Source organism: Myripristis murdjan, chromosome 11 (genome assembly GCF_902150065.1).
Source record: "Myripristis murdjan chromosome 11, fMyrMur1.1, whole genome shotgun sequence".
In the NCBI taxonomy this organism is placed as follows: Eukaryota; Metazoa; Chordata; class Actinopteri; order Holocentriformes; family Holocentridae; genus Myripristis; species Myripristis murdjan.
This window is the reverse complement of record NC_043990.1, coordinates 30,295,831-30,322,732: the sequence shown is the minus strand read 5'-3', so window position 1 is coordinate 30,322,732 and position 26,902 is coordinate 30,295,831. Positions and strand designations below refer to the sequence as shown.

General features: G+C 40.0%; 3 protein-coding genes across 4 annotated transcripts; 1 reads left to right on the top strand and 2 right to left on the bottom strand.

The window, feature by feature from the left end:
* Positions 1-491: 491 nt before the first annotated feature.
* Positions 492-6,798, bottom strand: thap7 (THAP domain containing 7). Its single transcript, XM_030063238.1, has 5 exons — positions 6,680-6,798; positions 3,831-3,910; positions 3,592-3,729; positions 3,296-3,406; positions 492-2,196 (listed from the first exon to the last, which is right to left on the bottom strand). The coding sequence occupies exons 2-5, from the start codon at positions 3,908-3,910 to the stop codon at positions 609-611; spliced, it is 1,917 nt and encodes a 638-aa protein (XP_029919098.1). The 5' UTR covers positions 6,680-6,798; the 3' UTR covers positions 492-608.
* Positions 6,460-11,835, top strand: LOC115367468 (uncharacterized). 2 transcript variants are annotated; one of them, XM_030063242.1, is made up of 3 exons: positions 6,460-6,571; positions 9,193-9,229; positions 9,816-11,835. In XM_030063242.1, the coding sequence occupies exons 1-3, from the start codon at positions 6,532-6,534 to the stop codon at positions 11,506-11,508; spliced, it is 1,770 nt and encodes a 589-aa protein (XP_029919102.1). In that variant the 5' UTR covers positions 6,460-6,531; the 3' UTR covers positions 11,509-11,835. The 2 variants fall into 2 exon arrangements, with proteins under 2 accessions (XP_029919102.1, XP_029919101.1); XM_030063241.1 differs by lacking the exon at positions 6,460-6,571 and adding an exon at positions 8,485-8,633.
* A 261-nt stretch (positions 11,836-12,096) lies between these two features.
* s100v2 (S100 calcium binding protein V2) lies at positions 12,097-21,756 on the bottom strand. The gene is made up of 3 exons (XM_030063284.1): positions 21,632-21,756; positions 15,053-15,184; positions 12,097-13,619 (listed from the first exon to the last, which is right to left on the bottom strand). The coding sequence occupies exons 1-3, from the start codon at positions 21,638-21,640 to the stop codon at positions 13,449-13,451; spliced, it is 312 nt and encodes a 103-aa protein (XP_029919144.1). The 5' UTR covers positions 21,641-21,756; the 3' UTR covers positions 12,097-13,448.
* Positions 21,757-26,902: the final 5,146 nt, after the last annotated feature.

The window sequence follows — 26,902 nt, the reverse complement described above, 5'->3', positions numbered from 1 at the left end:
GTCTGTGGATGGTATATACATACTCACTTATGATACCACACCCAGATGATTTGCCATCTTTATTACCAAAATGAAGGCAAATTTTTTGAAGTCATGAGATCAGGGGCCTTAAGTTCAGACAGAGCCTTTGGATTTCAGACTGTAACAGTGCTGCATGTGAACACACTGGACATTTGCAGCACTTGGTGAAGTTTTGGGGTGATAGCATCATTTGATAGGTTAGGCAGGGTTAGGGTTAGGATAATCTGAAATTCTTAAGTTCATCCATTGTCTAGTCAAAGCTTGAAAGACAACTTGGAAACAGTCCTATAATACCACTATTTGTAGATGAGCTGTTTAAAGGGATACTTCACCTGCTTGTGCATGCACACTTCATGCCGTTCATGAGCTTTTCCTTTAAGAATCTCTGTTTCGGAAGCCTTTGAATTCAATATTTATTTCCTTAGAATATGTGTTATGTTCTACTGGTGTAGAAAATGCACAACTTATTAATACAGTAAACGTTTTTATTCTGAAGCAAGAAAATTATTGTGACAAAGTGACCAATATCATATTTCAGAAACAATAGTTATGGGTATAACATCAGTTGTGTTCAATCCTTAATATTTTCATTTAATAAACTCACTGCTCAACTGAAGATGAAATACCTCTAAATGCTCCTTTAGCTTCTCTCTTACATCTTCTCTAATTCCCATAGACGTGCTGCATATATCAGAATGTTGTTCAACATGCTCACTATCAGAGGTCATTTCAACTCTCAGTTCTCTGGACAGATTCTTGCTGCATTTGTCTACACTGTCCTCTGGCATGGGTCTGAAGTTTCTTTTAAAACCCAATTCTGACACCAATATGGTTTGGTCATTTTCATTCACTCCCTCCATCCTGACTACACTCTTTATCTCCTCTTGAGAAGGGACAGACACTAGAAGTACCTGTCCCTCAGCACCGTCCTGGACCCAGAACAGCTGCTGTTTCAGTTCCTCATGTTCCTGACCGGTGCGTTCAGCATCCTGAACACACATGTCTGAGAGGATCAGCTCCTGCTGAGAGCCTTGGTCTGACTGCAGACACTGAACGTAAGTGTCACGCAGTGAAAGTCCAGAGGGGGTCATCTGCTGAAGGCTGCCTTGGCTTTGGGTTTGCAGCAGGACTTGAGGAACGGCTAGGTTTGAACCACCGTTAATACTGAACATCGTTTCAACACCTTTCTCGAGGGTTATCTGAACGTCAGCAGCACTTTCAGTCAAGCAACAAGAATCGTGGTCACTTTCCTGCAATGCTCCTGCTTCACTGTCGATAACTGCTTTCTTTTGACCCTTAATCCGTTTCAGAAACTGAAGCCATTTGCCACACTGCTCGCTCCTCTTGTTTGCATGACACCTAAAGGATCCATCACACACTACAGGCTGTCCATCTTTCTTAGTCTTCAAAACTCTGCGAGCTACTCGGCCCCCATAACGCTCTCGACCTCTTCCACAGTAAAAGCAATATCCTCCATCCTCCTCAGACCAGTTGCTGCCATCTGTTGTGAGACTATGCCCATCCCATTCCATTTGCTCTGCAGATCTGTCTTCAAATATCCCAAGATCCTCAGACTTAACATCAATCTCACTCTCTTCCTGGTTAGCAAAACAAGAACCTTTAGCTGTTCGGTCTCCAGCCCCTCTGCACTGTCTGTTCTCCCAAGATGGCGTCCCACCTCCCCTGCTTTTGGATCCATCTGAGATAAGCAGAGCGTGCTTCAGGCGTTTTTCGCGAAGCCGCATGAGGGTACTCCGCAGTCGATTCTCCCGCCGCCTGGCTGCATGCAGCTGCCGTACGGCCTTCTCCAAGCAGTCAATAGCCTGGTCATAACGTCTCCTCCACAGGAGGGGGCAGAGCTGAGCATAGCTGTGCTCCTTTCGGATGTAGAATCCTGGAGGAGGGGGCAGACGCCTCATGTAACGGGATGGGGAATGGGGACGAGAGTCTGGTGGGGATGAAGAACAACATTCCTGCTGGGAGAGCTTCTCCACCTCTACAGTAACTTCAGAAGAAGTGATATTTACAGTCTCTTTCATCTCTTTATCTGAGTCACACTTCCCCTCATGTGCTGGTATTGACTTTTGAACTTCATCTTTATTTTGAGCCTCCTTCGTCTCTTGCTGAATATGCCGTTGGTGATCTGGCTCTGGTTTTGAAGAGTCCAGATTTTTCCTAAAAATAACAAAAAAACAAACAAACAAAAAAGTGCTATGACACAGAGAAACCCAATGAGACTGAGATTACAGTTTATCTGAGCCTAAACCATTTGAACCACCCAGCCATCAGCTTGGCTGGCTGGGTATCATGGCATACTCTGTTAAATTAAGAAATCACCAGAATATACCAAACTAATGACTGCAGTAAGGTACAAAGAGTTGTACACTTCATATAAAGGTAAGGCAAATACAATGTGCTGCACATGGCTGAACTTATAATCTAGCAAAACAATCTGATGTCAACGCTGGGGTCCAAGACCTGTTGCATTTTAAAGGACAATTCAATCATGGCACCTGGCAAACAAACAGTAGACCTTTGTGTGTAGCCTGGAATACAGGTTAAAAGCTCAAAGTGAACGTGACTGAACTGCTCATGATTGTCACTGCAGGTATGATCCAGCTTTTCATGGCTCAGTGTTAAAAACAGAGGTAATCCAAAATCACAAGAAATCCTAGTACACATACAGTCACAATATATTTTGAATCGTCACCCAAGTATCACAAATCGAATTGGGAGGTCTGTGCCGATTCCCTTTCCTTGTTCATTTGAAGTGTGAACAGACATAGATTTGACCCAATTACAGGAAGTATTGTGCTTTTTTGGCTGAAGCAGCTCCCGTAGCTCAGGTGAGGATTATGGACTCATAATTCATAACAGACAGAAGCAACTCTGCAGCATTCGCAGCTAGCTGTTAGCAACCAAATAAACTGAGGGTCGTCATGGAGTGATGTGAAAATATACTGCCTCAGTACACGGTCCAATCACTGCAAATAATGAACATATGCAAAAGCTCCTGATGGGACTCAATGGCCATGTTGGTTATTGTTTTGGCCAAATGTGTTTGTACAATAAAGTGAGAGATGGGGAAAAAATCCTAGAAGTGAACATTTTGTTTCTCCACCTTTCAACCTGATGTTGAACAATAAGCAGGCAGGAAGCTACCACATGGCTTTTCTTAATACAGACGCTGTAGATGTGCAAGAGCTTAGTGTCTTTTTGAGAAGCAATACTCCTGAGCAATGAGAAAATATGATTCTGGATCAGTTATGTGTACCTGACATGAGCGTCATCTCGATTTTGAGGCTTCCGTGGTCCTTTACGTTTGGCCTCTGACGAGGACTCAAATACTGTTGGTAGCGCATCTTCCCTAAGTCTTCGGATCCCACTATGAAAAGATGGCAGATGAGAGGGTCTGTCAAACATATCTTAGGCTAAGATTTTTCCATTGTAATGGGACAAGTAGGCTATAGTTATATTGTAGGGTATAACTTTCAATGACAGATGAATCTGAGTCAAACTATGAACATCTGTAATCTATTTCTGTCTGGAATGGATCATAGCATTACAGACCTACAGCCAGTGAGTTCAAAGCTTTCTGGGGTAAAGTGTTTGGAACAGAAGTAAACAAAGTCTGTCTGGGGATCCCACAGATCGGTGCGATGGGAGTTGGTGATCCAGAGGTTCCTCCGAGTTCTTCCCTTTGGTAATCTGGTTACAAGAGTGTTAGATTATCATTAACAAATGTTCCAGGATGGGGTGGCAGAGAGGGAAAATGCACATGCAACAATGTGGTGAGGGAAATTTCTCACTTGTGAAAGGTGATACCAGCACTGCGTGTTTCACGATTGTCCCGAGATTTGCAGCCGCCTGCTGAGCAATGTCTTGGCATCTGAAAAGCAACGTAAATTAAAGTGTAGTGAATCATGCATTCCAACTACTCCACAAAAGGGTATATTCCAGAAAGCAGGTTTAATGAAAACTCTTAGTTTTCTTCTAGTTTTTCTTCTTCTAGTTTTTTTCTTCAACATACCCTGAATCAACATACTCAACTTCAACACACACTGTCTCCTCCCTCTTATGGGACCAGACAGGCTATTTCATTTCCTCACTGATTCAGTCCATATCAAAGTGTCTATCAAAGCACATGAATAAGCTGAGGTTCATTGTACACCAGAATCAAAATCCTGGCTGTTACTCCAGGAAAGTTACTGCTTTCATGTGCTGTCAGTCATTTCTTTGTACAGCGGTTTTTGCCCTCACATTGAAATACTACACAGCTCAAAATAAAACCTCTGCATGTCCTTTTTTGTGAGTGGGAGTTCTTTTTTTTTAATAACACTATGACTGTGCACAAAAGTCAGTTCGTTAGAGCAGCTCCTGCACCAAAATGTTTATTTCAAATAATGTGTAATCTCAGTTAAATTTTTTTAGCTTTGGACACATAGGATGACTGACGTATCTCTATCACTCACACTGCTGGAACATATTCCTATTATAATGGAGATTTTAACCTTGACACTTTGATGAAGAATGATGATTGACAATCATGATTGATGACATGATGAATTGTTGACAACACTGAATAAGTCTTTCTTGCGATAACCTACTGACACTTTCACCACTGGACCAGGCTCTTTTCAAATGCCTTTGGCTTTTGTCAACCTGTTGCCATGGTGAATCATCATATCAGAGCTTGAGCGATGACGGCTTTTTGCGTTCACCATGCACAAGCTGAACATACTCAGAGTTGACTGAACTGATGCTGATCAGCTGTTCTGGAACCAAAAACTTAAGTTTTCCATGTCGGACACGTCACAAAATCTTCCATTAAATAATTAGGCTCATATGCTAAGGCTGTGTCTTTTTTCCTGAAAAGTTTAAACATACTATACTGATTTCATGTATGTTACCTCGTAGTCCCATGTTAACCTTGCACTTCCATATTTACAAATAATCTATCAGAAAATTATCAAAAAATTATTTGCATTAAAATATTAAAATATAACATTAAAAAATAACCTACAAAACTATAAACAATTATTATAAATATCTATTTAAAATGTAATTCCACAATAATGCCATAAAGTCACCACAAATTACACCGAAATATTGTTAGGAAAAAAAAAAGCAAGATCATTACAGAAACCAAAGAAAACAATAATAACAAACAGGAAAAAGTGCATTTTGTTAAGAGGGTGAAAGAAAAACTTTCAAATAAAAACCTGCCCACGGCCTGAGATTAAAATAGTTAACTGAATCCCTTTGACAGAGGCCAGCCCCATCTGCTTCATGCATATCCCCAGTTTATCAAAATCACCAGTCCATCTGGAACGCCTGCTCAAAGACTCTTCCCTGTTTGACAAGGAAACCAATAGTGGAGGTGGGAAAAAAACTACAATGCAATTAAGTATCACAATTCTTCTTCTTCTTCTTTTTATTTATTTATTTATTTATTTATTTTTTAAAACTTTTTTGATTACTGAAAAACTTTAAAGATATATGACCTAAGGAATCTGTTGGTGCCAAACTTGTCATGCTAGGTTTTCAGCAAACTAAATCACGCTCAAAAGTTCAGCTACAGTTTGGTGAGGGAAAAACTGGCATTCCCAGCACGGTCCCCTGACCTCTGACCTCCAGATGTGTGAATGAAAATGGGTTCTCTGGGCAGCCACAGCTTTGCCCTTTGCAGACATGCCCACCTCATGCTAATCCCATTCAGTTTGGGCCACAAACCCTGCAGTCCACATGTGTTCTTGTGGCCTGTTGTAAAATGGTGTATTTGTGCAAAAGAGTGCCTAAATAGCTGCATAAATTGGTTTGGAAAGCTAAGACTCTGATGATGGTGATGATGATGATAATGATGATGATGATGATGATGATGATGTTAGCACCCATAGCAGCCATCTCATAGTAGTGACATCATTTTTTAACTTGACATCACTGTATAAATAAACTGCAATCTCGAATCGCAATACTTGTAGAAGCACAATGCTTAAGAGGCGCAATACGTATTGAATTGCAACCCGGGAGATGAACATATTGTCCAAACCCTAAAAACCATTAAGTTTTTAACATCCACTAGATGTTATGCAAATAATTTATGCGTCAAGTATAAAATTGCAATTGTAGTTGTTCATTTAATTTGTGCAACAAACCATATGATGTGTGTTGACTCTTTTTAACTTGACTAATTTAAGACCATTGGATGGCATCCTCCTGACTATGAGAAACATATATAAGGGAAGAAATACAACAGTCACTGACGAGGAGGATATAGTAAAGGCTGTTTTGCAAGGACAGCTGTAGCTAAGTAAAGACTGTCCTGAACCCAGCTGCATTTGCCGTAACTGAGGCGTTCCAATGGCAAAATACTGATTTTGAGCGCACTTTTACAAAACCTAATGACTTTTACAGTGTTTTTCCTGTCAGGGAGCGGACACTGTCGCAGCTGTAGCGCTATGTTTTCCTTGTGCGGACCAACTTTGCAAGTGCAATGCTAGCTAACGTAAAATGGCTGAGCCGTCGTTATCCACGAGATGGTGCGGTGTCTGTGAGTTTCATTCAGTTACTACAATGCTTTAAATGATCCGAACCCCGATTTAACTGTTGCGTAAGCAGTCTGCTCATTATGTTTGCATCAAAACGTGTGAAATATTACCTCCGTTCTAAAGCTTTCGACCTCACGAAGATGGCGGTGCTTTCCCTGCTGCCTCTGTTTCTTCGTCGTTGGTGATTAGAGGTGGTTGGCAAGTTAGTTTAGAGGCGCATTATCGCCACCTGCTGGACCGTAGTCTGTCTGTTCGGTTTACTTTTATTTTATGTTATTGAACGTCATGGTTTTCTTGTTGTCACGGTAACAGAGGTGTTCATTCACTTCTATGTTTGGCATTGAGCTCATAGTTAGTGCTGCTGTTGGACTGGACTGCATTTTATTGACAGCTGTTTCTACTATTCTGTCCCCATCATCTACTGTATGTAAATAGGGAGGACAAAAATTAGAAACACCTCTAAATATACTCTAATCTACTACAATATCTTTGCAAACTACAGTCTCAATAATAAACAATAATTAAATGTAGGCATTCTCCATAATGTCAACAAAAACGGAACATTATAAACTTTCTTAAAAGGTAGAATTTATGGCAGAGCTGCTGACCTGAACTGCATTAGATTGTACTTGTGAACCTAATAAAGTGGACATTGGGTGTATATTATATAATCTAGACCCATAGTTTTCAAAGTGGGGTCCAGGGACCCCCATGGGTCCTTGAAGGACTTTCAGGGGGTCTGCAGAAAAATAAAAAAAATAAAAAAAAAAAATAAAAAAAAAATTGTAAAAGAAAAAAAAAAAAAATACAACAAAATAAAAAACAAGAAAATTACCCAATTAGAAAAAGAGAAGAAATTTAGCATAAAAATAAAAAACAACAATAAAGTAGCAAAAACAAATTTTCAAATTAGCATACTATTAGTTATACTATGTACCTATATTTCAAATCATTAAAGTGATATATTTAAAGATGCGATCATTAATGCTCAATTAACATCACATTTCTTATGTTTAAATTAATTCTGAACACAAACCAAATATCTCTTCAAACAGGGGTCCCTATAGGGCAAAAGTATGGCTTATTGAAAGATTACTTGGGGGTCCAGACCATGAAAAAGTCTGAAAACCTCTCTGCTACATTACTTTCTATGACAACCTGGAACACAGCCATATGGCATGATAGCAGCATTTGAGCTTCCCTCTTCCCTTTGATGATGATAGTACACATCATCAAATACAAACTTTGATTATTTTATCAATGAGTGCATTAAGGCGGTTATTTTTCAGAATGTTAGCTGGGGGGAAGTCCACCTCAATGGCAGGAGGCTAACAGTTAGCATTTGGAGTATCCAGCCAGTATCCAGTACTCAGTAACAATGAGAGGAAGATAGCAACACTACTGTCCTATAGAACAGCTAGGGAGGAAGAGAAATAATATTATATAGTTCAAAATGGGAGAACTGTCCCTTTACTCTGTCTTTAAACAGAAAAAAATATACCAGCACGCAACAAACAGGTGTACTCTGTCTTAAAAAATGGGTGTAAAGATGTGATGCCAGTAAAAAGCCAGGCTAAATTAATCTGTGTAACCTGTCATCGGGCTGTAAGGTGACCTCTCATATGCTAAGTTAAAATGTGCCAACCATATATGGTATGTGGAATGAGGTTAGTCAGGAGGCCTATTGCATGAGATTTTCATAGGCCCCAAATTTCATTTCTCATAGGCCACCGTACCACCCACTGAATGCAGCATGCTAATTAAAATATCCTGGAATTTAAAGTAAACCTAAAATGGAATGGTTAAAAAGAGTGACCAATATTCATAGCATGTAACTCATACTGCCTCACTCCTCAAGTGAGTGTCTGTGTAATTTGCATTCTTATCTAGTTAAATGTGCCTTGCAGTATCACTTGCTGTTGTGCACAGTTAATCCACAGTTAGCTCCTCTGAACCTGCATGTCACCTGGTTTACACAGAACCTTACAGCCACGATGGACACTCATGGTTTTTATGTTATTTTAATCTTTCAGCTGTCTTTGGCCCAAGCACTGTCCAATGCGGGTATGATCTTTTATTATAATTATCATTATTATTATTACATTTTTGATTTGTTTAAGATGTTCATGAAATTAAGTTCTTCACATTCAGCTGAGGACTATGTGGACAGAGGCTGTTACATGTGTCTCTCCTCATTTATGGCATTTCAGCTGAACCTCATAGGACCATCTCATAGGAGAGGCAGAGTTCTGATTAAAGAACAGTTGTAATAGTTGATAACTGAAATGAATCACATTGTAATTAACCATATCAATAATAAGAGCCGAGTCTTACAGTGCATTAAAGAAAACATATAATTTTATAAATACGTTTCAATTGCCACACAAATTAAAAGATTTCTTGATTCATTAGTCATTTGAAAGACTGAAAAAGGAAACAAATGAGTCAAATCTAATCTAACCAGTTGAACATGTTTGCACATTTACCTTTAAAATGATAACAGTTTAGAATGACATAACCAGCATTTATTCATAAGGCAGTTCTCTGCAGTTGTAAGGCAGTAAGTAAGACTGAGTAAGACTAAGACTCATTGGGTATTACATGCAGTGTTTCTCTGTTATAGATTGGAGTTTTCAGAGAGCAATCAACATGGAAGAAAGGTGAGGCGTTACATTCTGCAACAGATTACTATACCTTGTTTGTATGTAATTACTACAAAATGGCAATTTAGACCAATGGTTTTCAAAGTGGGGTCTGGGCCCCAAGTGGGGTCTGGGCTTAATAAGAGTCTACCTGGGAGCCCAGGACATGAAGAAGTTTGAAAATCCCTGATTTAGACTCTGATGGTCTACAACAAAGTTATTTTGTATTTCTGTTACTGTGTTTCTGAAATGTAAAATTTCATTTAGTATGCATGACAAAATCATCAGTGATAATTTAACTCTGAGACTGTAAAAATCATCCCTGTGGTAGGGTTTCTACGAGTTCTCACACAATTAAGTTAATGTAACACTTCCAGTGGTTTTCGACAGTTGCCTCACAGCCATATGAGTTCTGTGAGTGAGCAAAAACTCTCCAATCAACACTATCAAGTCCAAATACTTGTCACTGAAAAATGAACACTTACTAAAACTAGAAAATTGCTGTCTGTTAAACAAGACTTCCCAAATGATCTACTGAACCAACAGCACTAGTCAATGTAAACCTTTTATCTTCCTGTCCATAATCCATTGTATTTATGCACAGACCACATCGTGGGACAATTCCACCAGAGTTTGTCCTGCTCCCAGCGTGTTCTGATCTTGGAGATGAGTCAACTAATCAAAACACAACCTGGATGTGGGCCAGTGAATTTAAACACAACCACCAGAGTATTGTGATCATGGAAGAGGACCCTGTAGTTATCGAGTCAGCCACTGCCCTTTTTGAGAGGCATCCGTCTGTCTCAACTCTACTGATGTACCACAGAGGGGTGCTTAGTATTCTCAGGGGGATCCCTTGCCATTTTACTAGAAATCAGCATGTCATACTGGTTGGTCATGGCAGCAAGGGCAGCAGTGGGGTAGCCCAGTTAGCCAAGTATGGGCCATACGAACTTGCCAGTGTAGTGTCAACTATAAAGATTGGTAATAGTCATCTTCACACCGTCAGCCTTTTCAGTTGCAACCTTGGAAATGACAGTCTTTTTGTAGTGCAGCTACTACAAGCGCTCAAATCTTTCAATGTGCAGACGAAGCTGCACCTACACAAGTCAGTCCTTTCTATTAGTTCCAATGGAGAGATAATGGTCAAAAGTGATGGCGTTTGGAGCTACCATGATCACAGCAGTACAGTCATTGCTGAACTGGACAGAAGTGGTAAAGTGTTGACAAAAGCGCAGCTAGGCTGTAGAGGACAAGTGTTTCCTGCCTATCAAGGAAACGCTTTGTATTTTCAGACTTTACAGTGGCCAACACACCCTCAAATGTTTGTCCCTGAGGAGCTGCGCAAAAAGTACACATCCATTGATTGCCTAGAGGGGCTTACTTGGAGCTTATTCTTTGAGGAGAATGAAAAAAGGCGTGCCCCTGATTACATCCCTGAACACCCTGGACAAGATCTGATGGCAATTTGGCTCATAGAGCCAAGGACAAAAGCAGAAAACATTGTCTTCAAGCACATCACCAACATTCGGGATCTCCTTGTGGAAATCCGTTACCATGCAAGGGAAGAAGCTGCAGCAGACTTTTACTATGTTCTAAATGACTGCATTTACAAAGTGCAGAAGACAAGCCTCAATGTTTCTCTGGCAGGCAAGTTCATGAATACCAACAGTCAGGCTGAAATTGAAAATTTCCTTATTAGTTTCAATGACCAGAAGGATGTATCTTCCCTCCAAGAGCTGAGACAGGGTCTCAAGGCATCCAAGTTCAATGACTTCTGTCGCCAGACATTCCAGTACCAGCAGTGCAACTACAACTGTGAACGATGGGGTCACTACTTCATGGTGGCTGTGTTTTCTGCATCTGTGCGCAACTTCCGAATCTTCTCTCTCTTTCTCATGAGTGTCATAGGCTGTGAGGTCGGCCGAACACGGGGCACTGATAGCCCCCTGTGTACAGCCTTTGTTGGAGATGACCACCCCATGGTAACTGACCACTCCTGGCTTGAACCTTTGAGACGAGGATTCTATGGCTGCTCTGTTGATAATTTTCAGATGGCAAGACAGGACAAACAGGTTTGGCTTGATCATGTTGTTGCTAAAGAAAATGCCCTGTACATCAAATCTAAGCAAATGATGAATACCGTTGACCATGACCAGCAGACTGAGCTCGACATCTTTGGGAGGGTCAAGGTCATGAATAAATATGTGTTTTCATCTTATCTTGAATTCTTTCGAGGTACACCTGAAGGAAAGAAACTCAAAAGAGGATGCAGTGCCTCTCCCCTGGGGACTTAGATGTGGTCAAGTGCACTTGAACCCCATGTAAACCTAATTGCTTTCACTGTATATTAGTTGTATGACTGGTGTCTTACTATGCCACCCAAATAAAACATACTGCAATAAAGTGCTGCCGTCTACATATTACTAGTTCTGTTTGCACACATGCAAATTTCTGAAAGTGATCGATAACTAGAGGAATGCAAATATACTCAATGTGATAAGAGTTGAATTAGATAAGAGCAGGCTGTAAAATAGTACCCCAAATGTAACTGCAGATCAATTTTACAGCAATTATTTACATTTTCATGTGAAATACTCACTCTAAGAGCAAAAACATTTTTCTCATGAAAAATGTTTGAAATGTTCATGAAAAATCAGCCTACCCCAAGATAAATTCTCACAATTACTTGTGCTGTCCTTATATGTTTATTATAGAAAGATGTTTTTTCTGGAGGTGTCACATTGGCCAGAATACAGAGAATTACAAAATATAAATATACATAAATTGTAATACAACAGGGGATAAAAAATGGCAAGTAGAAACATGATATAATGATACTGAAGCCGGTAAGTAATAAGCTGGATTTTGCTGTCTTGTTATTGATGTTGGACAGACACTTGGGCTACATTCACATTACAGTTCTGAATGCTAAATTTCTTTTTTTTTTCTCAAATCCAGTTTATTTGTCTGAACTGATACCATGTTTAAAATATAACCCAATCTGACATCAGTATGAATGGACCTATACCATGAGACATGTGACATCATATCTGCAGGACAACACAACATGAAATCCAGTGCGATTGCAATCCAAATGTTCATTTTTCAGATGAAACTCTGTCTACTGATGAAGGTGACTTTGTAGTTGCTGTGCTCCTCCTCCTCCTGAGGTGCACCAAGGGAGACCAGCCATTGAATGTGAGATTAAACAAACAAACAACAACAACAACAACAAAAAACTTAAATTCTTGTATGACCGGTCAGACTCAGATCACATTGTCATGTATCAGGTATGTATAGATTTGGGTTTACAAACAAATGTGGCCAAATTGAATTCATAAAGATCAGAGTCCATGTTTTTCAAACAGATTTGGGCCATGTCCATCTGTAGTGTGAGTGTAGCCTTATATGCAATGTCTGATGTAAAACATTCAGAAACCATCAAAACTCGACTGTTGTTTTCTGATACATATTAAGTCAAATTGAGTAGATGAGTGTCTAGTAAAATATAGTAAACTACTAAGAAAGGTTTAACACAGTGTACAGTAATGTGTTACTCGATACTGCTAAAACTGAGCAAATACTGTAAGCCGAGTATTGTAGCATTAATCTACAGTTGCGCTCAATTTTCCCTTGATCTTACATGTAAACTGACATTACAGCAAAATGAAGCAAAACAATTGTTTTAAATGCATTTAAAATGAAGCTTTATTACTTGGTGAATAGTTTGAATGATCTGGCCACAACTCAGTTTTGCGATGATGCTCTCATACTGGGGCATTAATATGCATGAAGAATAAAGATTAAAAAAGATGCATTCATGAGGGGTTTAAGCTGTAACATTAGTTTGTAACTTGCTTCTACTGGTACAACCATTAAAAATTTAGTAATGTGTAAACTGTGGCTTATTGAAAAAGTGTTGCAACAGCCTGCTGGGCTGGTTGCAGAAAAGCTAAATTGTAAAATGTGACATTCTGAGCTGCATGCTTTTTATTAAACCGGTCTGGTCTTGTCTAATGAAGACCACAGCATTCAACATGTCACATGTATTCCTTAAAAAAATTCATAAACCTTGGGAGAAGTTTGTAGTGCGCGGACTCTGCTTTGTTCTATGCTATGTATTCTGTCCAACATCTGGCTATGGCAGGATGGTGATGTGCATGCAGTTACACAACTAAATGTAAATCACAGGTTGCTGCCCCTATCTGATGTTATGGGCTAAAATGCCAGGCCTTCACAGGAGAATGCAGCTGCATTTGGAGCCCTTCTGACCACCGAGTATACTATGCTGTGTGGTGGCTAGCGACTGGATTAAGTTCCAGAAGTGTTTGAAGGAGATGCCCTCGCCATCAGCAACACCCATCTTCCGTAGGATCTCAGACAATCCCTGCTCTGAGCCGATGCCCTATGGAAACACAGACCACGATAATAAGCAAACTGTCAAACAAAACGTTGATCATGCACATTTTTGGTATCAGGAACGGAGAAATTAGAAATCAGAAATTGTAATGTGCTGATTCAGTAAAATGTGATTACAATTTAGGCCACTCTGACAATGTCACACGAGGCAGTGCTGCTACACTGAATATCAGCACTGCTGTGATTCAGTCATAGGCACCAGGCTGCAGGCCAAAGATAATCACAACTCTGCTGATAATTAGGTACAACAGCACAAACTTGAGTGTGATATTGCTATTATACAACAATTTTACACATAACACCATTTGTCAGTTAACAGTAATAAGCGACAGTGTCTGTGTAGTGGGTTGCAGGTGAGGTCAGCTGATTGTAACTGTGTGTGTGTGAGTATGTCGGCTGTTCCAGGGAGCTAACTGATTCCACCATCCCCAGGGGAAGTTTAAAGGCTGGCTTCTCTCAGCTTGTGTTGGTGCTCCTCTTTCAACCTCCAGCCAGCATGCTGCCAGTCAGCTTGTTTTTGTGAAATGTGTAACTTACTCATTTACCAGCCCAGATTCAGTGAGGGTGATTGGCGATTGATTGAAGCAATAAAGAGAAATAATTCTTTTGGGCTGCAAACCCTGGCGCTCATGTTGCACCAGGGTTTCTTCTAGGCTGGGTCCTAACACTTATTTTTTGGCTCCACCAACACAAATAGTTCCTTCAGAATTCAAGTTTCAGCTGAAATGACCATAAACATATTGTTTGCTAGCTTGCTTGAAGGTTTCCACTACAGTATCCACTCATGTTGCCTTGAGAGTTGCCTGTGAGGCAGCGCTTCCTAACCCTCATCTTAACCACAACCACAGCCTGGGAGGCAGCGCTGCCTTACGGTCAACAGGAGGGGCAAAAATACAGGACGCAGCAGTATCCAGGCTCCTTCCCACTCTCTTCTTCTGATTACCATTTATAATTTAACTACAATGTTGGTATTGGAAATGGGCCATCTTTATGCTGTGGCAGTGCGAGGTTTGTTACAATGTTGACCACGGCCATTAATGTTAATAACAGCTATTAGAGCACACTTGTGTAGCGGAGTAACACATATAGTTAAGCGTCACAGAGAGGTTGTACTAAAGGTCAGTACTCATAGAATGCTTCCTGTTTAATCACATCACATGGTCAGATCTAATTATTTTGTCTCATTTCTACATCTGTCCCTTGATCCATGGCACCCACACTACATTAGAACTCAGATGAATTTATGTGTGCTGGGGTGTATATGTGGCCTGTGTGTATGCTGAGTTTGTGAATGTCTGTCTTTCTGAATGTCTGTGTGATGTAAGTAGCTGAGAGAGACTGCCACGCCCGACTGCTGGAATCAGTGGCAGGCACGCCGCAAGGTGAGAAGCAGAAAGAAACCAAACATAGTAACTTTACCGTGACTAGGTTGGGTAGCTCGGAAGACAAAAGACCTTTGAACTCTTCCGTTTTCAGCGTTGGACCATTGTCAGCAGAAGCAGAGTGGAACTGGGAGACCAGTGTATTGATGGCTTTCTCCAGCTCTGAGAACTGAGGAGGAAATAAAGAGCAGGTTAAACATTTGGATTATAGGGGAGACAGAAGGACACCCACATAAACACTGCAATTGGGCTTTGTGACATTAAAGGGTTTGTTCATCCATTTTGAAAAATGTGATATTATTCCACTGTTATGCCACTGCGAGTTAGGGCTACCTTCCAGCCAGATGGTGTTAGAGGCCCATGGCCTCAAGCCGCGACAACAAAAACCATTTACGTTTCCACTGTCGTGCCAATAGCCCTGCAGTCTCATCCCATCCATGCACATGAGTGGGAAATAGGAAATGAGTGGTTAAAGTTTGCACATCCGGCACCAACTAACTACTGGAATTATGTATCACAGGACTTTTTTCCTTTGTATGCCTCTTTGTGTGTTGTGTGCTTTAACTGGCTTGTACTGAGACCTCAGTTTTTTCAGTTTTTGTGGACCTGTTGGACCCATTGGACCCCCCAGACCTCCACCGCCACAACAGTATCAGTACAGTATACTGCCAGCTCTCTCATTATATATTGCACAATGCCCTCATTTCAGCAAACACCATCGATTTGACGTTCAATTCAATTCAATTTTATTTATTTATATAGCCCAGAATCACAAATTACAAATTTGTCTCAAAAGGCTTTACAGGAAATACAACATCCTCTGTTCTTAGACCCTCACATCGGATGAGGAACAACTCCCTAAAAAACCCCTTTAACAGGGAGAAAAACAGGAAGAAACCTCAGGGGAGCAACAGAGGAGGGATCCCCCCAGGACGGACAGACATGCAATAGATGTTGTAGACACAGAAAACAAACAACAAAAGGTACAGTAAAGGCCAAAAGTTTGGACACACCTTCTCATTCAATGCGTTTTCTTTATTTTCATGACTATTTACATTGTAGATTCTCACTGAAGGAATCAAAACTATGAATGAACACATGTGGAGTTATGTACTTAACAAAAAAAGGTGAAATAACTGAAAACATGTTTTATATTTTAGTTTCTTCAAAATAGCCACCCTTTGCTCTGATTACTGCTTTGCACACTCTTGGCATTCTCTCGATGAGCTTCATGAGGTAGTCACCTGAAATGGTTTTCCAACAGTCTTGAAGGAGTTCCCAGAGGTGTTTAGCACTTGTTGGCCCCTTTGCCTTCACTCTGCGGTCCAGCTCACCCCAAACCATCTCGATTGGGTTCAGGTCTGGTGACTGTGGAGGCCAGGTCATCTGCCGCTGCACTCCATCACTCTCCTTCTTGGTCAAATAGCCCTTACACAGACTGGAGGTGTGTTTGGGGTCATTGTCCTGTTGAAAAATAAATGATCGTCCAACTAAACGCAAACCGGATGGGATGGCATGTCGCTGCAGGATGCTGTGGTAGCCATGCTGGTTCAGTGTGCCTTCAATTTTGAATAAATCCCCAACAGTGTCACCAGCAAAACACCCCCACACCATCACACCTCCTCCTCCATGTTTCACAGTGGGAACCAGGCATGTGGAATCCATCTGTTCACCTTTTCTGCGTCTCACAAAGACACGGCGGCTGGAACCAAAGATCTCAAATTTGGACTCATCAGACCAAAGCACAGATTTCCACTGGTCTAATGTCCATTCCTTGTGTTTCTTGGCCCAAACAAATCTCTTCTGTTTGTTGCCACTCCTTAGCAGTGGTTTCCTAGCAGCTATTTGACCATGAAGGCCTGACTCGCGCAGTCTCCTCTTAACAGTTGTTCTAGAGATGGGTCTGCTGCTAGAACTCTGTGTGGCATTTATCTGGTCTCTGATCTGAGCTGCTGTTAACTTGCGATTTCTGAGGCTGGTGACTCGGATGAACTTGTCCTCAGAAGCAGAGGTGACTCTTGGTCTTCCTTTCCTGGGTCGGTCCTCATGTGTGCCAGTTTCGTTGTAGCGCTTGATGGTTTTTGCGACTCCACTTGGGGACACATTTAAAGTTTTTGCAATTTTCCGGACTGACTGACCTTCATTTCTTAAAGTAATGATGGCCACTCGTTTTTCTTTAGTTAGCTGATTGGTTCTTGCCATAATATGAATTTTAACAGTTGTCCAATAGGGCTGTCGGCTGTGTAGTAACCTGACTTCTGCACAACACAACTGATGGTCCCAACCCCATTGATAAAGCAAGAAATTCCACTAATTAACCCTGATAAGGCACACCTGTGAAGTGAAAAGCATTTCAGGTGACTACCTCTTGAAGCTCATGGAGAGAATGCCAAGAGTGTGCAAAGCAGTAATCAGAGCAAAGGGTGGCTATTTTGAAGAAACTAGAATATAAAACATGTTTTCAGTTATTTCACCTTTTTTTGTTGAGTACATAACTCCACATGTGTTCATTCATAGTTTTGATTCCTTCAGTGAGAATCTACAATGTAAATAGTCATGAAAATAAAGAAAACGCATTGAATGAGAAGGTGTGTCCAAACTTTTGGCCTGTACTGTATATATGTATAATGCAAAGGCACTAAGGTAAAAAAAAAAAAAAAAAAAAAAAAAAAACAGTTGGCGGATGAGGGATGAGGATGCCAAGGGAAGCCAGATGTACTGGAGCAGCCAGGGACCTGAGCCACACAACCACCAACACCATGATGACCTGGGTCAATAAAAGACAGAGTACACACTCGGACAAACACACATCAACCATTCACACACACTCACACAGAGACAAGGGTGAAACATTAATTATCTGCAGAAGACAGATAGATAATTAGGTCCGAGAGAGCAATAATCTCGTCGGCAGGTGAGTGCTTGGGTTACTTCATTGAGACAGAGAACCAGCCCACCGTACACCCACCTGTACTAACTGTCAACCATAAGCTGAAGAGATGAGTTTTTAGTCTGGATTTAAAAGAATCAACAGATTCAGATTGCCTGACATCAGCAGGGAGGTTATTCCACAGCAGCGGGGCTCGATAGGAAAAAGCCCGGCCACCTGCTGACTTCTTCTTAAATCTAGGTAGGCGAAGCAGCCCCGCATTTTGAGAGCGGAGAGGCCGCAATAGAAAGCAAGCTGCTGTGCTGACATCTGTACTAGTCAGCTGTACCTGTCTCCCCACTTATCACTCTAACTCCACATCACACCTCAGTTAGCCCTGTCCCGCCCATGGGTATTTGGTGGGCCATTAGAACCTAGGAACTGGCCCGACATAGCCCCACCGATGCACGACCAAAGACCAGAAGTGACAATGGAAATGCAACTGGCATTGGTCAGCTCCAGCACGCCCACATTTGGTACAACAGTGGAAAGCTGCCTACTGTTACTGAGTGCTGGATACTGGCTGGACACTCAAACTGCTAACTGTTAGCCTCCCGCCATTGAGGTGGACTTACCCCCAGCTAATTTTCTTAAAAATAACTGCCTTAATCCACTCATAGAAGGTTTACTCACTTTACAAGTGTCACTTTCTGAAACTAAAATTCACCTATGACTAGAGAGCTTATACCATGCAAGAAAATTGCACAAGGCAAGTAAAGTTGTGGCTATGTTCTGTTTTCCTCCCCTGCTCGCCTCTATCACATGTTTACCTTTCAGGCACCTGCCATCTACCACTGAAACTGAGGACCAGCACAGTGAGCTTAGACTGCACCAAATAGCTCTACCTTTTTGGTTGCTTATTTGTTTGTTTTGTTTTTCTAACAGTCAACATTTTTATGGCATTTCGGGCTGTAAAAATTCTGCTGCACATCAAGCTCAAATTTTGATTACTTAACAATTTCAGTGGATTAAAGTGGTTATTTTTAAGAATATTAGCCGGGGGGAGAAGACCGCTAACAGTTAGCATTTGGAGCATCCAGCCAGTATCCAGCACTCAGTAACAATGAGAGGAAGATAGCACCACTACTGTCCTACATTAACAAATGAGGGAGGAGAAATAATATATTAAAATAGATTGAGTATCCCTTTTAAAACACACACAAAAAAGAAAATTGCATATTTTACATTAGTTTGTATATGTCTGTAACTCTGTACGTGTATGCCTAAATCACTGTATTTTCCTAAAATTGTTTTTTTTAATGACGCTAATCATTTTGAGGAATATAGCCCTGACATTGGCTGTGGCATGGTCACTGCCCATACAACAACAGCAATGAAGGAAATCAGTATATAAAGAACAAAGAATGTTAATATTCAAAAACACAGTAAACATTAGTGTTTCCTTTTTACTGCACATGGGCTGAAATTGCTGTTAGCTTCCTTGGTGCCTCTAGTGGCTTTAGGGATACCATTTATCTGAGCATCAGGACAGATGGTGCTAGATGGGAGCAACAATACTCTTCCTGTCTCAAGGAGTAAAACTGCCTATTGAAGTATCAGTAATTATTCGTATCTGGGCCAGCGTCTGGAAAATACAGACAGTGAGAAAAAGATCATCTGCGGAACTACTGCTTTGGATTGTGATATGAAATACGGAGATATCTGGTACCGAAGGCCAAAGGAAAAATTCCAAACATGTAGCGAGGCTGTGTCAAGGTGTGCTCTACATGTCTTCAAGCACAGTCACATCCATTCTTTCAAATGCATAGCTAGCAAGCCTTCAAGTGTCCAACATGTTCTCATGTTCAAGCTTTGGTGACAGCAAGTTTGGCTATCAGATAAGGCCCCACCCCAAAAACACAACTGACATTCTTGTCCACACAAGTCATAGTGCTCCTACTCATTCGAAGTTGTTGTAGACATGCACAATACCACTGTCATGCAAAGCTGCTAGTCATGTACCATCATAAGAATTATAAACATTAATAAAGTAATCATGTAGTGGTTTTAGGGACACAAAGAATTACAACTTTGGAGAGAATCCATTTTCTTTCAAGACTTGTGTTAAGTCACGCTCACACAAACTGTTTCTCAACACATTTCAAAGACTGTGGCAAGACTTGCCAGACAGGTTTGTCATATTGAAATGACTACAATGAGTCAACTCTGGAAACTAAGTGGGGTACAGCCCTGAATAAAAAACGTAAAATTTGTATGCACATTACAGTACATAAAAATTACAAAACTGGGGAAGCTTAAAGCACCCCGCCACACCCACAAAGCACCCACAGAATGGGCTGAATTATCCAATGATATAAAGTAGCTACGTTTTAGCTATAGGATGTTGAGAGTTCCTAACCTTGAACTTAACTTTCACTCTCACATAAACCTCATTGTAGCCTCATTACAATCTGGACACTCAACCCAAGTCTTAATAACAAACTTGAGGAAAAGCCTGTGTAAAAATGTCATTCCCAACATCTGAAACTCAATTAGGTTGTCACCAGGACAGAAGTGGAAAGATATGGACACACACATACACAAATTGAATGCACACTGTAATGTAGGATCACAGGTCAATTAAATATAACTGTCCATCAGCCATCAATCAGACCATCTTAGCACTGCTGTCTGATATCATGTAGGCTGACAGCTTTGGAAAGAACACATCCCTCTTTCCAAGTATGACTGACATACCACAAGCCACTGCAAGTCCTACACTCTTCAACAAAAAATACCACACAGTCAGGTCACTGTAATATAATTATATCATTATAATTATATAGTGATCCAACTTGGTAATATAGTACTTTATGTTATGAGATAGTGTAACATGAAACTTTGTGACCTGTGTGAAAATGAGGTGGTTGCAGCTGCAACAGATTCAGATGAGAGAGCGAAAAGAGAATGTAAAATACACATAAAAACAGAAAAGTGAAGTTACAGTTAGGCTACTGCGATCATTCATAATGTGAATATGTTACAAGTAGTCAGACATTCCAATACTAGTAAAAGTGTGCTGTATATAAAATAAATCTTTACGAATTAGTTATGAAATGTAAAAAATCTGTATTATTCCTTTACAGTGGGCCTATGTTACATATATATGAATAATTGTACTATTTTGTTACCATTTATAGTCTATTTCTAACAGGTACCAGCAGACTGTTGAGTTTTTTTCAAGGAGGGGCAGCAGTTGAGGTGGAGGCCTGGCACTGGCTGCTCTTCAACAGCAGCTAGGTTCTGTGGACTTTTTTCTCTGATTTCCAGCACAGAACTCCGGTGTGTGCGCTGTGGAGGGGATTGACTCCCCGTGCTTTCCATTTCATAGAGCCACAGCAGTTCAGCATCTGACCTGGATTAAAATTCCTCCACTGCGTCCTTTAGCCAAACATGAGATGGCGCATCTTGGTCGGAAATGGTCGTTTCATCCCAGAAGTACGTGTGTCACAGTTTGTAAGCGTTAGCATAACTGTGGCCTCAAGTTGTAGCGACAGACACACTATTTAACAAAACCCTCAGATGTTTGTACAAATTTAAAAAGCAACGGTCGCTACTTCATGTTTGAGTGTCTCGCGCAATGAAAACCAAACACAAAGTTACAAAAAAGTTACATTAAAGTATGTCAAATGTGTCAGAGGTTGAATGCCCTGTGGTAATAACAATAGTTTAATGTTATTTTCTTACCTGTGCCATTTTGGAGTCTTTGTTAAAATCTGGTAAGTTTTTCCTTCCTGCGTCGCTTGGTAATTGCTGGTGTTGTGTGTCAGTGCAGCATTGCTTCTGTCACCAGCTGGCCAGATTCCTGAATCCTCCCTCCGCACCAAAAAAAAAAAAAAAAAAAAAAAAAAAAAAATCAGGAAGAGTAGCAGGAAAACAGTGTAGCCTCCTGTAATTTGATGCCACTCGCACAATAAAGTTAACTAAACGCTTAGTGCGCTTTACCATTTAGTGTTTTAATTATTAGAGGTTGTGCTGCATAGAAGCAAACTTTTTTAAATTTCAGGGAAAAGCTGCGTGTTTGGACATTTCTTAGAAACACAAATCCAAAAGACGACTCATTCCACATCTGGAAGCCTTTAGTAAAAGTTGGAACACAATTGTTTTACGCAATAACTGCTTGCAAGTTTAGACTGGTTTAAAGCTTTTCATCCATGGTGTCCCTATGTTAACATTTACTGTGCCAAACATTGATATCACACCAGATACTCTCTATATATTATGGTTTAATAGGCAGTGATTTGAAGTTGCCAACATATTTGCATTAGTCAAAAAGTGGGGAAAGCATATCATGTAACAGATTCACTTTGCTGCTTGAGGAGAGGCTTTAAATGCAACTGTGAGGGAGGGAGGGAGGGAGGGAGAGAGACAGAGAGAGAGAGAGAGAGAGAGAGAGAGAGAGAGAGAGCAGGCCTTACCACATTCTTTCAATCCAGTTTTAGGACTTTATGGACAGACAGGAGATGGGAACAAAGATGAGTTTGGGTCTAGCTGATACCAGTATGACTCACATCAAAACCCAGCTCCCTGCATTTGATACAATAGAATCATATGTGGCAGACACGTGTAAAATCAGCAAAGAATAAAGAAATGATGTACTGCCTGATCTGTTGATGGTCTTGAGAGGCAGTTAACTTAAGCATAAAACAGAGGGTTTTTTCCATGGATGAATAGATGTCAGTTGATGCCCTGGGGCTGAAGGGTGTGTCAACCCCCTTCCCTCCCAGATCCTTGAATGTTTTCCTGGAAAAAGTTTATGCCACGCCCAATGTGAGAAGCCACAGGAGGATAAAATGAATTGTTTCAATACAAGGCCATGAACCTTTCACAGTGCTCTCTGCCTTGTCTCATCCTCATCGCCATTAACCTAGAGCTGTTGCCAGATGTTTTTTTGTTTTGTTTTGTTTGTTGTTGTTGTTTTTTTTGTTTTGTTTTGTTTTGTTTTTGCCAACAATTTATTCGGAGTACTGTCTCACAGAGTACAGACATGTTAAAGATAGATAGGAACTGTCCATTATACATACAGATGAAGGCTCTCCAGTTATTAAATGGTCATAACAGTAATTTTGCATGTTTAGTGTGATATATCAAAATGTGTGTACATAAAGTTTCTGCTAATCTTTCTGCTAAAAATATGACTGCTTGCTTTTCCTAAAGCAGTTTTAGTATTTTAGAAATCTGATGTCATTTTTCCTCCCTTTTCTCCAGCCGTTGGTTTCCATTCATTCCAATACGATATGAAAATGAACTTACAGAGACTTCAGACTATCTTCACATCAGTATTCCATCACCATAATAAAGTCATCCACTTTAGTTTTCCCAAAAGCAGCAGCACTATTGTGTTTCAATGACTTGAAATTGGGAAGAGCGAAACCGTCTCTTTGCAACTTTGTTAGTTGCAGAATCAGAACATTGTAAGGTGAGTGTTTCAACCAAAAATTCAAATCTGAGAATCAAGAGATTTTTATTATATGTTGTGAAAACGTTAGTACCCCTGGATGATTTGTAAAATGGTTTGTTGCAGTGGAAAATGTAGATAAATTGTAGTAAATGAGCCAAATATTCAAAATCGCTGTCTGTCATTGTTCATGTTGTCCAAGGGTTTTTTGAGAGTAGGTGGTTTATTATATTAGGAAAAAAGGAAAAAAAAGCAAACAATGTTCATATTAATATATATTCATGTAAATAAATACATGCATCTATTCACATTTATGTCATTGCATAATTATTCAAAGGTCAGTCTATTTCCTCCATATTCTACTGAAGTTGTCCTATTGAGGCTTGACTGCAGGGGCGTTGCTAGCAGCTGAAGATGTCAGGGGCTCAGCCCATGGAATCACTGTTACAGGTGAGTGTTACCAACAATCTTGTGTAATACATATACCAGCACACAGAGACCATGATATGATTGGCATCACATTACAGGTTAATACTATTGACCATGTCCTACACAGACTTTGGTACAACAGCCATTAATTACAAACTGCTTCCATTAATTAGGAATCATTTGAAAAGGTTGTAGCTTCTGAAACTACCTTGACAAAATCAAGAAAAATCTTCAAGCCCACCCCTTCTGCAGCCCACAGACATATGTAGGCCAACAGTGGGTGCTATGGCAACCTGATGAGCTCAAACAGCCATAGACAGCCTTGTAGCTTCTAGTAATGAGGCAATAATCCAAGCTTCTAATGCGCTGCACCTCCAGCTTCTGTCATCAAATCCCTGCCTGGGAAACACAGTCCTGCCGAGTTCTCAACTTTCCTCCCAGCTTTATATCAACATGCTTACACACACACACACACACACACACACACACACACACACACACACACACACACACACACACACACACATCTATGCCCAGGCAGGCATATAGATATTCATGGCAAAGCAAGTTTTAACAGGTTCTGGCATTCCCTAATAATGACATAAGCCTGGGGGAGGGAAGGGGTGTGACTGGCTTTTTTCTGCTTTCAGGTAAAACCAGGAGTATCTCTCAGAACTTTGCATACATAGTCACTACTTAAGTGGTGACTGTTAGGTGGGTTCACACTCATGTTTTCTGAAATCTGTAGGACATTTAAATCTGGCAATATCATACATGCAAAATGAATGGACGCTATTTCCAGGCTGTGTAAAGCTGTAATCTACAAAATACTGACAGCTTCCTTTGGACCAACATGCTACATTTATGACTTCTGCCCTGCTGAACTGTACAGCGTTTAAAACTATAAACTAACTATAAATGACTGCTGGGACACATAGGACACATAGAACCTGTGTGTGTGTGTGTATGTGTGTGTGTGTGTGTGTGTGTGTGTGTGTGTGTGTGTGTGTGTGTGTGTGTATTCTCAAATGTGTTGACCGCATAACACTTAGAGCTCAATTTTGCCTCAAGCAACATGCTAGAACTGGATAAAACACTGTCTATCAGCAACTGTGTGTATATTGATCAGTGTTTGGAGTGATTTTATTTAGCATTGCCTGCACATTAACCACACAATGAGTAAACAACATCTGTGAAATACAAGACATAGTTTTGAAATAATAATGGTAAAAATAACACAAATAAGAAAAAAAACATGTTTCAATAGAAAAAAAACTGGAAAATTAACACATTATGATTAATTCTGATTGGTCAATTAAAGCATTGTGCAGTTGTGTATTTGTGAATACTGTCAAAGGTGTTGTCAAGCTGCCACCTAATTGCTGTACCTGAGCAGCTGAGTGGCAATAGACATATGGTTCAGAGGGAACAGAATGGAGGGAGAAAAGTATTATGAGGGAATGCAGAAGTATTGGAAGTATTGCAAGAGAATGCAAAATTTATTGAGAGAGAATACAAGACAGACCCCAAATTTCATTGTGCAACTTGTGCAATGACAATAAAGACTATTTGACTTTGACTTGCTGCGACCCTTCAGGGCCCCATAATATCAAATGTTTTTTTTATTGTTATTATTATTATAATTTGTTTGCTTTTACTTGTGACTTGTGTATGGGAACAACTCTACAAGCCAAGTAATAAGCAGGATAATGTATTGAAGTAGAGTGACCAAAGCAGAGGTGAAGAATGATGCAGAGCAAAATATGTTTGTGCAATGATTAATTTTTTTCAAGTGAGTTGGAGTTACAGTCAGTAACTGTGTTCCAACAACAATATATACTAATACTGAGATATTTCCATAGTACACTGTTTCAGGAATTAGTATGACAGCAAGTCAACAAACTACACCATTTTTTAGCAAACCAGAGATGATACAACACATCAACTGATGGCAGCATCACACAACACATCACCCAAAACACATCCCTGGCACAAGGACTTAGAGTTGAGGCAACCAATCAGAGCAGAAAAATACAAATTTCAAAAGCTGATTGGTTGGAATATTACCTTTTTAAAGTTAATTAAAAAAGTATAAAGATATCAACAGAAAAAAGCTGAAGCACTCCTACAGAGGCCAAACATTTGGAAGTATGTGGGAAATGCAACATGCCAAGAATGCGGACAATAAAAAGAATCTGGATTATAAAGAATAAAGAGAGACAGAGTAATGGGAAGAACAGAGTGCGATTGCTGATCCAGCAATAATAAATTTACCCTGCTGTAGTTTTACAGGTTTGTGCACACGTTCCACTGTCTCAGAATGTAATGTGTTTGTGATGAAGCAGAATTTTAAGCATTTGACAGCTTTAAAATTAATTAATTAATTTATTTATTTATTTATTTATTTATTTATTTATTTATTTTCGCATGGAACAAAACTGCCAGTAGAGTACATCCAAACTTACTCAATAAGTCCTCAAATATTATTTTTTCACCAGGGCTAGACAGTCAAATATAATCAATGTATAGGAAAGCGTGTGATTAACTAACAACATAATTATGTTTTATTATATTTTTGCTCTTCTTTAAAGTTGCATCTGATGTCCATAATGATGTCACCATGAGATGAGAGGGATGGAAGACAATAGGCAATGTAATAACCAAGCCCTTTTTTATTTGTTGCTCAGTTACCTCATAATCTTTTGATATGTTTAGTGGTGCTAGGATGCAACTTTAAAGGAGGGGCCAAATAATTCAAATTTTTCTGTAAAAATATATCTGGTTCTAATTCTGCTCAGTTTTGTTTCACAATTAATTTACTCATCATTTACTAAATTAAGCTTCTACAAACGTTTAACATTGATTTTTTAACCTTTACTGACAGAGTTGACATATAGAGTTGACATTTAGAGGGAACACCCTCTGCAAACTGCAAAAGATTATCTCATTTAGACTGGGATTACTGGCTTGTTTACTCCCTGTAGATCCCTGACAGACACTTTCATGCTTGTTTCATGTTGTCAGACAAAAAGCACAAGATGTCTGACAGAAAGCATCATGCTTGTCTCATGTTGTAATTTCTCATCATGCATCTCTGTAGTTTAATGATTGCAGCTAGATGTACACCCTGT

Coding starts and splice junctions, on each gene's coding strand:
- thap7 (XM_030063238.1), bottom strand. CDS start 3,910: ATGCCAAGACATTGCTCAGCAGGCGGCTGCAAATCTCGGGACAATCGT. Junction 3,730..3,830: donor GCTGGTATCACCTTTCACAA/GTGAGAAATTTC, acceptor TCTTGTAACCAG/ATTACCAAAGGGAAGAACTC. Junction 3,407..3,591: donor TTTGAACTCACTGGCTGTAG/GTCTGTAATGCT, acceptor ATCTTTTCATAG/TGGGATCCGAAGACTTAGGG.
- LOC115367468 (XM_030063241.1), top strand. CDS start 8,564: ATGGACACTCATGGTTTTTATGTTATTTTAATCTTTCAGCTGTCTTTG. Junction 8,634..9,192: donor CCAAGCACTGTCCAATGCGG/GTATGATCTTTT, acceptor TCTCTGTTATAG/ATTGGAGTTTTCAGAGAGCA. Junction 9,230..9,815: donor GCAATCAACATGGAAGAAAG/GTGAGGCGTTAC, acceptor ATTTATGCACAG/ACCACATCGTGGGACAATTC.
- s100v2 (XM_030063284.1), bottom strand. Junction 13,620..15,052: donor AGCTACCCAACCTAGTCACG/GTAAAGTTACTA, acceptor GTGTTTCCATAG/GGCATCGGCTCAGAGCAGGG.